The sequence below is a fragment of the Enhydra lutris genome, unplaced genomic scaffold, assembly GCF_002288905.1.
Source record: "Enhydra lutris kenyoni isolate GAN:26980312 unplaced genomic scaffold, ASM228890v2 scaffoldscaffold37, whole genome shotgun sequence".
In the NCBI taxonomy this organism is placed as follows: Eukaryota; Metazoa; Chordata; class Mammalia; order Carnivora; family Mustelidae; genus Enhydra; species Enhydra lutris.
The window spans coordinates 5,898,749-5,912,204 of NW_019154121.1; the positions used below are offsets into that span (position 1 = coordinate 5,898,749).

The 13,456-nt window shown below is 35.1% G+C and overlaps 1 protein-coding gene across 1 annotated transcript in view; it reads right to left on the reverse strand.

Annotated features, from left to right (window-relative positions):
* The window catches only part of LOC111154481 (centrosomal protein 57), a 39,850-nt gene that overhangs the window by 5,265 nt on the left and 21,129 nt on the right, over nucleotides 1–13,456 (reverse strand). The window contains exons 3-8 of the mRNA XM_022514094.1: nucleotides 12,407–12,586; nucleotides 11,901–12,022; nucleotides 10,675–10,791; nucleotides 9,992–10,069; nucleotides 6,931–7,038; nucleotides 6,324–6,401 (exon numbers count right to left, since the gene is read on the reverse strand). Coding sequence (XP_022369802.1) covers nucleotides 6,324–6,401; nucleotides 6,931–7,038; nucleotides 9,992–10,069; nucleotides 10,675–10,791; nucleotides 11,901–12,022; nucleotides 12,407–12,586 — 683 coding nt within the window. The remainder of the gene's footprint in view (nucleotides 1–6,323; nucleotides 6,402–6,930; nucleotides 7,039–9,991; nucleotides 10,070–10,674; nucleotides 10,792–11,900; nucleotides 12,023–12,406; nucleotides 12,587–13,456) is intronic.

Here is a 13,456-nt window from a genome sequence, read left to right on the forward strand (position 1 = left end):
AAAAATACCATATGATTTCACTCATGTAGAATTTAAGAAACAAAACAGATGAACAGAGAGGAAGGGAAGGAAAAATAAAGTAAGATGAAAACAGAGGAAAAAAAAAGAAAGAAAACAGAGAGGGAGGCACACCATGACAGACTCTTAACTCTAGAAAACAAACAGTGTTGCTGGAGGGGACAGGAATGGGGGATAGAGTAATTGGGTGACAGGCATTAAGGAAGGCACTTGAAAGTAACGAGCACCAGGTGTTGTATGCAACTCATGAATCACTGAACTAGCTCTGAAAATCTGCATTATTTAAATAAACTATATTTGCACATGCCATTTCTTTTGTGTGGCCAACATTTTTACCATTCTTTAAAACTCAGTTCAGATATATTAACTTTTAAAGACTTCCTTAAAACCTCCAGGTAATGAATTGGTCCAATTAAGTAGTCCATTCTCAGATCACCTACAGCATTTATGTCTATCACAGTGTTTATCACAATATATTACAATTGTGATTGCATATTTATTTCACTTACTAAACAGTGTACGTACTTCCAGGCAGGAGGGATTGTGGTCAAATTCATTTCACTATCCTCAAATAGTAAGATGCACCAAGTTCATCCTTGTCACATAAACAACAACAGGAGAAACCTGGTATCCTTCTCAAAATTTCTGGTTTTGAATGTTAAACAATAATCTCCATATGCTATTTCAATTTACAAACAGATGGCTGGACAAACTTGGCTCCATGAGCATCATCTAGACGGCTTGTTTAAAATGCAGATTCCTACACAACACTCCAAACTCAGTGTGGTGTCAAGGCTTGGAAATGTGTATTTTTTTTTTTTTTTGATTTAAAGAAAATTCTATGGAAATATGTATTTTTAAGATTGCCAGTTGATTCTGACCAGCCAGGTTTGAAAACCACTGTGCTAAGCTAACAGTCTCTTTTTTCTTACTTTCTATTGTTAGGTAGCAAACTGAATCCAGCATTATATACGAAGAAGTTTGTATACTATATCCAAGTAGGGTTTGTTCTAGGAATTCAAGACTAGTTCAACTATTTTAAAAATGGATCAATGTAATGCATCAACAGTATAAAGGAAAAAGCACATAACCATATCATTTAATAAAGAAAAGCATCTGAAAATATCCAACGCCCAATCAGGTACTCTCAGCAAAGTAGAAACAGAAGGAAATATCCTCTAGTTGATAAAGAGGATTGATAAAGAACCTACAGCTAATATCTTACTGGTGAGACTGAATGGTAATGTTCTCCCCCCACTCAAGATCAGACAAAAGCCAAGGATGTCCACTCTCATCACTCCTGCTTAATGTAATGTTAGAAATTCTAGCTAATGCATTAAGGCAAAACAGGAAATAAAAGGTTTGCAAATTAAAAAGAAATAAAACTGTCCCTATTTACAGATGACATACTTCTCTACACAGAAAATCCAAACCAATCCAAAAAACAATTCCTAGGACTAGGAAGTAATTCAGTGATATCACAGAATGTAAGCTCAACATACAAAAACTAAATATAATAGCAATGATAACACAGAAACTACATTAAAACTAAATACAACTTACACTTGCTATAAAAAAAAATAATGTGAGTTTAAATCTAATAAAACAGACATGGGACCAATCTGCCGGAAACCACAAAATACTGATGAAAGAAATTGAAGATCTAAATAAATAAATAAAAGCTATACTGTACTCATGGTCTGGAAGACTCAACATAACAAGGACATCAACTCCCCTAAGCTGATCTATAGGTATAATGTAATTCCAACCAACATTATGGAAAGACTTTTTTGTAGACAGAGACAAACTTATTCTAGAATTCTTATAGTCAAAGAAACTAGAAGAGCTAAAACAATTTTGAAAAAGAATAGAGAAAAGAATCACTCTGCCTGATGTTAAGACTTAATATAAAAAGCCACAGTACGGGGTGCCTGGATGGCTCAGTTGTTAAGTGTCTGCCTTCAGCTCAGGTCATGATCCCAGGGTTCTGGGATCGAACCCCGCATCGGGCTCCCTGCTCAGTGCAGAGGCTGCTTCTCCCTCTCCCACTCCTCCTGCTTGTGTTACCTGTCTCGCTCTCTTTCTGTCAAATATATAAATAAAATCTTAAAAAAAATAAAGCCACAGTAATCAAGGCAGTGTGGTACTGGCAAAGAGGTAAACACATATATCGATGGAACAGAATAAAAAATAAACCTTGACCTAACAAGCCTCATGCTATATACAAAAATCATTTCAAGTAGATCACAGATTTAGATGTAAAATATGAAACTATAAAATACATATGAAACATAAGTGAAAATCTACAGGATGTTGGTCCTGGAAAAGAGTTCTTAGACCTGACAGCAAAAGCATGATCCATAAAAAGCAAAAATCAATTAACTGGATTTCATCACAACAAAAAGCTGCTCTGTGAAACACTCTTAGAGGAAGAAAGACTGGGAGAATATACTCACAAACTATGTATCTGATATATGACTTTTATCAAAATATAGAACTCTTAAAACCTAACAGTAAAAACAAAAATCAATAAAAAAAAAAACCCATAATAACCAGCCCAATTAAAAAAGGGCAAGAAATGTAGGTAGATATTTCACTAGAGGATACATGGATGGTAAATAAGCACATGAAAATAGGACTACCATCATTACTATAATATAAAATCAAAGCACAGTGAGATATCATACACTCAGAACGGCTAAAATAAAAAGTGACAATACTAAATGCTGGTAAGGATAGGGAAAAATTTCATCTCTTGGGCACTGCTACTAGGAATGAAAAATGTTACAATCATTTAAAAATAAGTGGATAGTTTAAAAAGAAAATATACACTTACCATACAACCCAGTGATCACATTCCTGGACATTTATCCCATAGAAATGAATACTTATGTTCACACAAAAACCTGTACACAATGTTTGTACTGGTTTTGTTTGTGAACACCGAAACTGGGAGCAACGCAAAGGTCCTTAAGTGGGTGAATCATTAAACTGTAGTACATTCACACCATGGGATATTCAGTGAAGAGAAAGGAAGGAACTATGGATACACACAACCATTTGATCAATCTTAAGGGATTTATACTGAGTGAAAAGGTTAATATCAAAAAGGTCACATCCTGCATGATTCCTGTTTTTAAATGGCAAAACTGTAGGCATGGAGTGCTGGTGGTGGTTGCATGAATATGTGATAAATTCGCACTGACCTAAATCCACATGTGCATGTGCACACATACACACCCACAAGGGCATGTGAAACTAGAGAGATCTGACTTAGGTCTATGGATTGACCAATGTTAATCTCCTGGTTGTGAAACTCTGTTACGTAATGTACCGCTGCTGCTGTATACCAGATAAAGGGTACAGGGGCCCTTTATTATTTTTGCAATTTCCTATAAATCTAGAACCTTTTTCAAAATTAAAAAGTTGGTCTATGTTTTTATCAAGATGATTTAAATTCACCTACAATTAAAATGGTTTAGATAGACATTCTCCCTTGCAACTCCATAGTCATCAATACAACCTTGATTATCAAGAACCAAATTCATTTGTCTCGTTAACAATTCATTTTTATTCTTTTTAAAAAAGATTTTATTTACTTATTTATTTGACAGAGAGAGAGAGAGATCACAAGTAGGCAGAGGCAGACAGAAGGGGAGGGGGGAGCAGGCTCCCTGCTGAGCAGAGGGACCTGATGCCGGGCTCGATCCCAAGACCCTGAGATAATGACCTGAGCCAAAGGCAGAGGCTTAACCCACTGAGCCACCCAGGCATTAACAATTTAATGCTGATATACATAGTAATCATTTAGAGTGTGAAAATATGTGAGTATGTGAAATCATTCTGCTCGTAACTTATGTTGGCGATACTAATTGTCTATGTATACTTTCAATAAGCATTATGCAGATTTTAAAACTCTTTTTCCTGTTATTTTGCTGATTGTATTTATTAATTTTTTTGTTTGTTCAATCCATAATTTAAAACTTAGGACATGTACTTTATGTTTTTTTAATTTCATTTTTCTAATAATTCATTTTTATTGCCTTTTACAAGTGTATTGGTCTATGACAACATCTAATTAAAAATAAAAACTAAGGGGCGCCTGGGTGGCTCAGTGAGTTGGGCTTCTCTGCCTTAGGCTCAGGTTGTGATCCCGGGGTCCTGGGATCGAGCCCCACGTCGGGCTCTCTGCTCAGCGGGTAGCCTGCTTTCTCCTCTCTCTCTGCCTGCTTCTCTGCCTACTTGTGATCTCTGTCTGTCAAATAAATAAATAAAATCTTTAAAAAAATAAAAAACTGATCCTTCACAATAGACAGTTTGAGAACACTTGGCTAGGTGACAGCACATTCTTGGCTATTTGAATAATTTTCTTTCAAAGATTTTATTTATTTATTGGAGAGTTAGCGAGTGAGAGAAAGCATGAGTGGGGTAGGAGCAGAGGGAGAAGCAGACTCCCTGCTAAGCAGGGAGCCTAATGAGGGGCTCAGTCCCAGGCCAGGATCATGAACTCAGCCGAAGGCAGACACTTAACCAACTGAGCCACTCAGGCACCCCTATTTGAATAATATTTCATAAAGAGTACAAATAACTTCAGAAGGAGAGTTTAGGTTGAAAAAGCTGGTCTTCGAACCTGCCTTGTTCAAACTTTGTATTAATGACTTCAAAGAGAATTATCAATGATAGGCAATATTTGGAGATAATACAAATAATGAACTAGATTCTAATGTAACGTGGGACAGGGTGAATCTATTCCTATAGCTTCATTTACTTACAAATTCTGTATAAAATAATTAGATCTACAAGTGTAGGACCTACACTATAGAAGCTAATGAAAAGATTCAGGAAAACACTTGTTACTTCAGTTTACTCTAAAATTCACGAGAGGGGAAGCCTGCTTCCCCCTCTCTCTCTGCCTACCTCTCTGTCTACTTGTGATCGTCTGTCAAATAAATAAATAAAATCTTCAAAAAAAAAAAAATTCATGAGAGGGATTGATCATGTGGCTTCCGCCAGAACGTTAATATGATGCTAGGCTGAGCTTTGTCACCAGAAGGTGACAAAGTATCTATTCTGTGCTAGTCATACCACATTTAGAAAGGAAGAGAGTGATAAGGAGATAAACTCATTAAAACACATCCTGAATAGCTGAAGAAAACATGTTTATAACCTAGAATAGAATAAGGAGATGAGAATAAAGTTATTTTCAAAATTTTTATATTACCCTACAGTCAAGGGCTCATTTGTTCTATGTGGATCCCTGAGAGCAGAAAAAGAACAAAGATAATTTACAGTGAAAGATTTTAACTCACTTAGGAACTTCCAAATAAGTGGTCTAGAAATGTATCAATGAGGTCTCATTAGATGTATTAAAAAAAAAAAGATTATTTTAGAAGTAGTGGGGAGAAAGGCAGGGGGAGAGAGAATCTCAAGTAGATTCCCTGCTGAGTGCAAAGCAGGACTTGGGGATTGATCCCAGGACCCTGAGATCATGACCTGAGCTGAAATCAAGAATCAGCTGTTCAACCAACTGAGCCACCCTAACTAACACAGAGTTAGCACTTATTAGAAATGACCTAGTACTTGCTGATATTTGACAAAATTATCATCTCTACATTTAAGCACTAAAGGAGGGGGCACCTGGGTGGCTCAGTCGCTAAGTGTCTGTCTTCAGCTCAGGTTATGCTCCCAGTGTCCTGGGATCTAGCTCCACATCCAGGCTCCCTGCTCATTGGGAGGCCTGTTTCTCCGTCTCCCACTCCCTCTGCTTGTGTTTCTCTCTCTGTCAAATAAATAAAATCTTAAAAAAAAATTAAAAAATAAAAAATAAATTAATACTGAAGGAACAGAAGATTCAGGTCTATTTCTGACTGCCTCTTGGGAGAATGAGTTCTTAAGTAATATGCATGTGAGGACAAACAGTATATGCTTTCTACTTATTAAAATATCTACCTATATTTAAATATAAATGAACAAGGTTGATACTAAAAATCCAATGCTACAAATATACTATTTCCTATTTCATTTACTACCACTCCTTCTCCAAACCAGGGCGTCGGATTTTGTTCAAAACTTTCGTACCTTTCCTTGCACATATGTTTTACCTGCTTTAAAGTCCCCCTAGTCTCAGCCCTGCTTTCCCAATCCCATAATACCTTCTTCTATCTCATTCTCACATTACTATGATCCATTGCTGGTAAAGGGGCAAAAAAATGTTTTCAGCATTTCTAGGCATACAGGTGTATGAGCTGATTTAATTCAAAGAGCTAAGTTGTAAAGAAAAAAAATCCAGACTTTGACCAACTCACCTTTCCAGCTACAAAAGGCATATCCCCCAAGCATAATCTATAATGTGGTTGTGCAGCAAAATAGTTCCTAGAACCTTTCTGAATGGAAAGGAAAGAAAAACAAGTTTATTCACATGATAAAAGCTGACCATATAGCACTAACCTGAAATTTCAGCTTACTGCTGGGCTACTACTTGCTTTATCGATACTAGAATGTTCTTGAGCCCCTAATAATACTTGACAATATGCATCCTAGCCTAAGAAACGCCAGGAAGGAAAAAACAGTATGTGCCAAAACAGCAATTACGGTCTCAGTAAAAAAAACTGTGTGTGTAAGTATGTGATGCACGTATAGTCAGATACACCTAAAAACACTTAAGAGTAAAAGGTCATTAATGAAATACTGAATAATAATTAAGATTTGTGTAGTGTTTTGCAGTTCTAAAATGCTTTCATGTATGTTATCTACTAAGGTAAAAATTTATATATAATTATTACCCCCATTTTCCCAATGAAGAAACTGAATGAAAGAGATCAAAGGTTGACGTACCACACTGTTTTGAGTATTTTCACATAAATTACGCTAAGTGATAATCAGCACTTTGACTTACTGGTCCCGTTTTCGTACCTTTTCTGGTGGTTTTGACTTCTTTTTTTTAACTCTTCTTGCAGTGGGAACACATGGAGTTGCCTTATCTTCAAAGACAATTCTATTTGTTTCTAGACCAGTCTGCAACTAAAAAAAACAGGACAGCATAAATTTAATGCTATAGGAATAAAAGCTATTATTTAAATCTGAGATTTGCCATGTAAAGACCTGTAAAAACCTACAGTAGTATCTGACTGGAAAACACATCACAACTCTATAACCTGTCTTGAATCAATCTTTCAACATTTACCAAATATTTTAAATCAATTACAAGTCTGTCATTTTATCTTGAAGTGCTGTGTTATCATTTTTCTGTGTGTTTTTTTTTTAGCTTGGAACACTTTAGCTCCATTATTTGTAGTTGTTCCATAAATTAGACCTAGTGAGTTAAATGCAATATATCTAATTCAAAACCACTGTTTCAATATTTTCTTTTTTACACATGGCAATCACATCAGTGCCAGGCACAAAGCAGATGGAGAGCAAAATACATTTCTTCCTCTTTAGAAAATTCATACTTTTATGTTTTAAAGAAAAAGAAACTGGAAATTTATGTCCAAAAGAACTGAAAGGTATGGTAAAGAACAGCAGATGCTATTATGCCCTTTTCTCTAGTAACTTAGTGACTACATTAATTTAAAAATAATTTCCTTTGCACATGGTAGAAATTCCATAACCAATTTCTAGGGATATCAAATAAGGACTGCTGCCATCCCTAAACCAACTTTCAGATTTCCTAAAACAACAACAAAAACATAAATATACACACACACGTGTGTGTATTTGTCTACAACAGTGGTTTTTCAAACCAGCCTGTATATCAAACTCATTTGGAGTTTATGAGAAACATTCAGATTGTAATGATTTTCTCTGGACCTCATTGTTTAAAAAGTACTTTAAAGTTCCCCAGGAAATTATGATGGAGCTGGAACAAACACTCAGAACCAATGGATTAAAGAAATAGAATACTAATAATTCCTACAATGACTGCATTCATTAGGCAGAGAATCTGTTCAGAGACAAAGCAAGAGAGGGATGCTTACCCTCAGGAGCATTTACATTAAGCATCTAACAATGCTTTACAGATAGTAAACTGAATAGACAGAATTCACTGAACATAAAATTACTCTCTGGAATACCTATGAAGCCAATGAGCTTGAACAGCATAAAAAGAACAATTTTTTTCTGAATGTTTTAACTTCCAGTTTATTTATTTCTTCTTGGTAGTGGTTATCTATTTGTGTGGCAGAATTTTACCATTTGAGTACTTTAATACTTTGTCTTTTCTCTTGTTTGATCTCTCCAATACTTGGAAGACATAATGTGAAGACCACTTCATCATGTTAAAACCCAAGCTCTGAATGGTTAAATACCTTGCCTGAGATTAGGAAAGTTAAGGTTAACTTGACTTGGGGATGCTTGGGTTGCTTAGTCGGTTAAGTGTCTGCCTTTGGCTCAGCGTCATGATTCCCAGGGTTCTAAGACTGAGCCTGGCATCTGGCTCCCTGCTCACTGGGGAGTCTGCTTCTCCCCCTCTCTCCCCTCTCCAACTCTCCCCAACCATGTGCTCATATGCTCTCAAATAAATAAAATCTCTTAAAAAAAAAAAAAAAAAAAGGTTAGTTTGACTTGGAACCATGTACAATCCCTGGTCATTGTTATTCCACTATAATAGTGTTCACTCTCAGAACTCAAAACCTTTTCAGGGCGCCAGGGTGGCTCAGTGGGTTAAGCCTCTGCCTTCAGCTCAGGTCATGATCTCAGGGTCCTGGGATCAAGCCTCGCATCGGGCTCTCTGCTCAGCAGGGAGCCCGCCTCCCCCTGCCTCTCTGCCTACTTGTGATCTCTCTCTCTGTCAAATAAATAAATAAAATCTTTTAAAAAATTTACTATATTATCAGTAATAAATATTTGGCCCCTTCTTTATGCCCAAGAAATGAAAAAAGAAAGCAAAAATACAGTAAATTAAAATTTAAATAATGAACCTGCTTAATTTTTACTTCATGTACAACAGAACCACCACAATGCCACAATGTATATAAAGCACAATCCACCAGTTTGCATGTTATAAGTGAGGAAATGGAGAAAGAAAATAAATCAGGTTTAATAGAGATAAGTTAATTCAATGAATTCTGGGAAGTAATGAAGAAGTAGACAAGATGACAAAGAGAACAGAATGTTTACAGTCTTCAAGCCCACATGTGAACTGAGCTGGCATCTGACCACAGCTGAACTGCAGAGCCTCCATTCCTAACTGTTTTTGGAATCGAGACCTGCTTCTTGTGTTAATATGATGGGAAGAGATACATACAAATGTATAAAACTTAAAGACTTTGGAAGTGGGAGGGCAATATATGGGAGGTATTTAAACAAATAAGCTCGTAAGAGAGTCTTCAGTTACAAACAAGGTGTTTATTTCTAAGACTTACAGGGTACAAAAGTATTACTGTATCTTTAAGAAATGGAAGTTCTGGTTGGTTTACACAAACTCAGTGTTTCTGTGAATTCACACTGCCCCACCTATTCTATTTGGTAGCCAAGGCACAGGATAAAATCAAAGACTAGGAGCAAACAGAGCTCGCTTTCCCTTTATGGTAGCTTTTGTGAATTAGTATGGGTCATTAGCTAGTGGGGCAGCCTATTATCTCAATTTCTGTCCTGGTGTTTTGAGGCCACTAAGGAAAAGGAAAATGTGTAAGATGGAAACTACATGATGGCTTTCAAACATTTCCAGTAGTGTCCCATGTGAGAAATTTTACATAGTTACGTATTACATTATATATATTATCTGTGATGTTTTTGTCTATTATTTTTTTAAAATGCTGATTGGAACATCACAATTTAAACAACTCTAAAAAACTGCTCAACTTTTACTCTCTCCCTGTAAAAATATAGGTTTATTTTCCATATCAAGCTATGTCTGACAATTAATATATTGGGTTATTCCAAAATATAAATAATTTAAGAAGTCCACATTTAATCTTTTGTATTAAGAAAAGTATGAAATATGAGGAGCCTACCTGCTGACACTGCAACTTACCTGGGCTGCCTTAGTTTGCATACGTTTCCTTTCTTGTTCTTCTTCACGGAGCTTTGCTTCTAACTCTTGCATTTTTTTCTAGTAATAAAAATATTAAAAGTGAAAGATTTAGTGTTTTTATGTAAAATTTAAAACAGCAACATAGTAATCTGCTATAAAATTTTAGCACAGTAAATATATGCTTATTAGTTCACTCTAGTAATGGGACTGTGGTTGCCAGTAACCATGACACTCTTTGTGATTCATTATTAGTCATTTGTGAAGTAGCTGTGAGGCAGTTGAACAGAATTATGGGTAAAATCTATGGCCAAAGCACACAGCTCTGAACGAAGGCAGATAGCGTACATGGAAGCTAAACTAGGAACTTAATCTCAGTGGTAAAAATATTTCCCAAGTGAACCAATTAAAACTAAAGAGAACAGCTTAAACCAAGTAATACAAGCCTTAAGGATGATCAAAAGCATTTACGCTTCCAACATTTTCAAAAAGAACTATTTCCTTATGTACATCAAGATTATAAAATGTGAACACTTTCTCCAAATTTACATATTTGCCCTTTAAAAATTCCTGTTTCTTTGCTACAAGGTCACTTTTCTTCCTATGAATATCCAGTATTATAAAATGATCAGTTTTACAAAAGAACCAATATTATGCACTGATGAGTGAAAGAAACATTCACTGACTTCTGCCAGGGCCTGCATTGTGGTAAGTTTGTTATACTCCTGCTCCAGAAGATCCAACTTTTCAAGTTGGCTCTGCACATGTGTTTGATCATGTTGTCGTTCTCTTTCGAGGGAAACCTAGGGAACAGTAATAAACAGCACGATAATTTGACAAAACAAAAAGCAACTGACACAGGGCATATACTATATATTACATTTGTTTGGCTTTTCATAGAACTACTTAGATACTACAGAGAAATTCTAGGAGAACATATTAAAATGAAACCACAGAGGGAAAACAAGTGGAATCCTGTTCTCACCATACACTATTACATTTGGTTCCATATACTGAGACTTTCATTATACTCTGGGGTAGCAGGGATTTATTAGATACACATAGACTAAAACTTTCAGTGAGTCTGGTTCACTTACACAGTTAATCTCTTAATTAAGGCAATAATTATTTTTGTATCTATCATTTATATTGTCTCTGAATTCTATGCAAAATATCTAGTATTATATTTTCAGGTTTAGTGTCAAGGTGTTGAAAAGACTACCATCTGACAGTCACAGAGTAAACCATTAAACTAGGCTAGGCTAGTGGACAGTTACTGCCCTTAAAAAATACACTGTTAAAAATTGGCATAAATCATATTTTATTTCCAGTACCAATCTTAAGAAATGGGCTATTTTTGAAATTTACTAATGAAACAAGGTTATTAATTCAAAGACATTTATTATATATGCCTAACAGATACACTAATCAGAACATTTTATTCTGCTCTTATAGATTCTTTCTAACCTAAGAAGTGGAATACCCCAAATGAAAGAATTGCTATATTATTGTATATAATGGTTTCTATTTCCAATCATGTGGCAGATTGAACTGACTACCCCTTTTCCCAATGTATAAACGATTCAAGTAATTTCAGTCTTGGGCTGTTATACTGTTCAAAAACCAGAAGCTATCGAAGCTGTAAGCACAGGATATGGCAGGGTGTGTGAGGGTCATGGAAAAAGGAAACCCTTTATAGCTATGCTGAAGAAACAAATCACATTTTCCCCCAAAGCCTATCCGAGCTGTTTCTCAAGATGAACTCCTTGTACTACTATCGGTGATTAGGATAAAAGGAGAAATGACTATCATTAACAGAACCGTTAGTCTTTACTGTGAAAAAAGATCTTTAGGTCAGTCTGATTTTCTCCATAACTAACATTCTTGAAAACGAATCTGTGATACACCATACCTGTTTTTCTAAGACAGATGTCCTTTCCATTTCTGCATGCTTTATCATATTGCGCATGTATTCCAACTGTTTTTCTAGAAGATTACACTTATTTTCTGCAGCTAACAACTGAGATGTCAGTTCTAAAAAGAATACGTAACAAAAGGAGAAATTAGCTCACTCACAGGAAGTTTTAACAAGCTATTTAATGGGAATTAATTCTACTATGTATACAACGAACACTTTCCAGTAGCTCTAGAAGCCTATTCAGATGACTTAAGTCATTCTCTTTCTATATGCTAGTCCAATCTGTCTTGAATTCAATCAGTAAATATAATGCAAGACCATCAGCATGTGTTCTTCGAAACGCACCTGAGTATAATGCAATTCTGGAGTGCTCAAAGACAATGACTAATAGAAAATACTAATGTGAAATTGCTTTTAGAATAATTTTACAAGACATTTTGTGTATTTCATTTTGTATTTTGTGTATTTGTAGGTTTCATTTCCTTCATAATTAAACAAACCTTGATTGTGCTTTGACTCCTCATTCTTTGAATTCTCTCTTTCTTGTATCTGTTCATCCAAAACTTTCTTATACTCAATTGTTTCTCTAGACAAGGTTTTCACACTTTCTTCTGCCTGAATTCTTTCAAGTTCTAAGCGTCGAATCTTATCTTGAAGATTCTTCAGAGCAGAAAATATAGCTGCCAAATCCAAACATGCATAATGTAAATATATGGAGAAAGTTCAATGGGAAAAAAAAAACCCCAAAAACCTCATCTAAATAAAAAGTAAAACATGGGTGGGCCCAGAGGAGAAACACTCTTTGGGAAAAATGAAATGCTTATTACTGCAACATAATAGTTTTTTAAAAATCCGTTAAAAAAAAAATCCATTTAAAGACATACTCTGAGTCTCTGAAATACACTAGACACTCAAAAACCAAATTATGGTAAAACATTTTGAAGATTTTATAAAATGGTAAAAATATTTAGCTAATCATATAAAATTCATTAACTGTCCAAAAGTACATTAACTACCAATCTGCTTCCTGTTTTATTAATAGGATCATGTGCAGACTCCAACTGTAGAGTTACAGAACTCAAGCACAAAAGGACTATTTTTTTAAATCTCAATTTTTCATTATATAGGAAAAATTCTATTCATTCTTTAAACTGTCCCACCAAAAGTTTCTGATTATAAAAGTAATACATGGTCTCTATAGAAGGCACAGGAAAATAAAACAAAAAGAACAACTTATACTCTTACTATGAAGAAGTAATGACTATCACTTTTGGTTACTGCTTTCAATCTTTTTTGATATGAATAAAACAAATTTAAATCAAAATTTATCTAAGTTTTCTTTTTGATGTTAGCACTATGAAACTGTGAGCATTCCCTCATACAATCAGATAATCTTAAAAGATTACTTCCTCATAGTCAATAACTAAAAATTGAAAAATTAAGTTGCTGGGTCAAAAAAATCCATATTTGAAAGGTTTTTGAAGCAAAGTACCTTCATAAAAGGCTGTATCAATTTATACTTTCATCAGATGTATATGTCTTTGGCAACA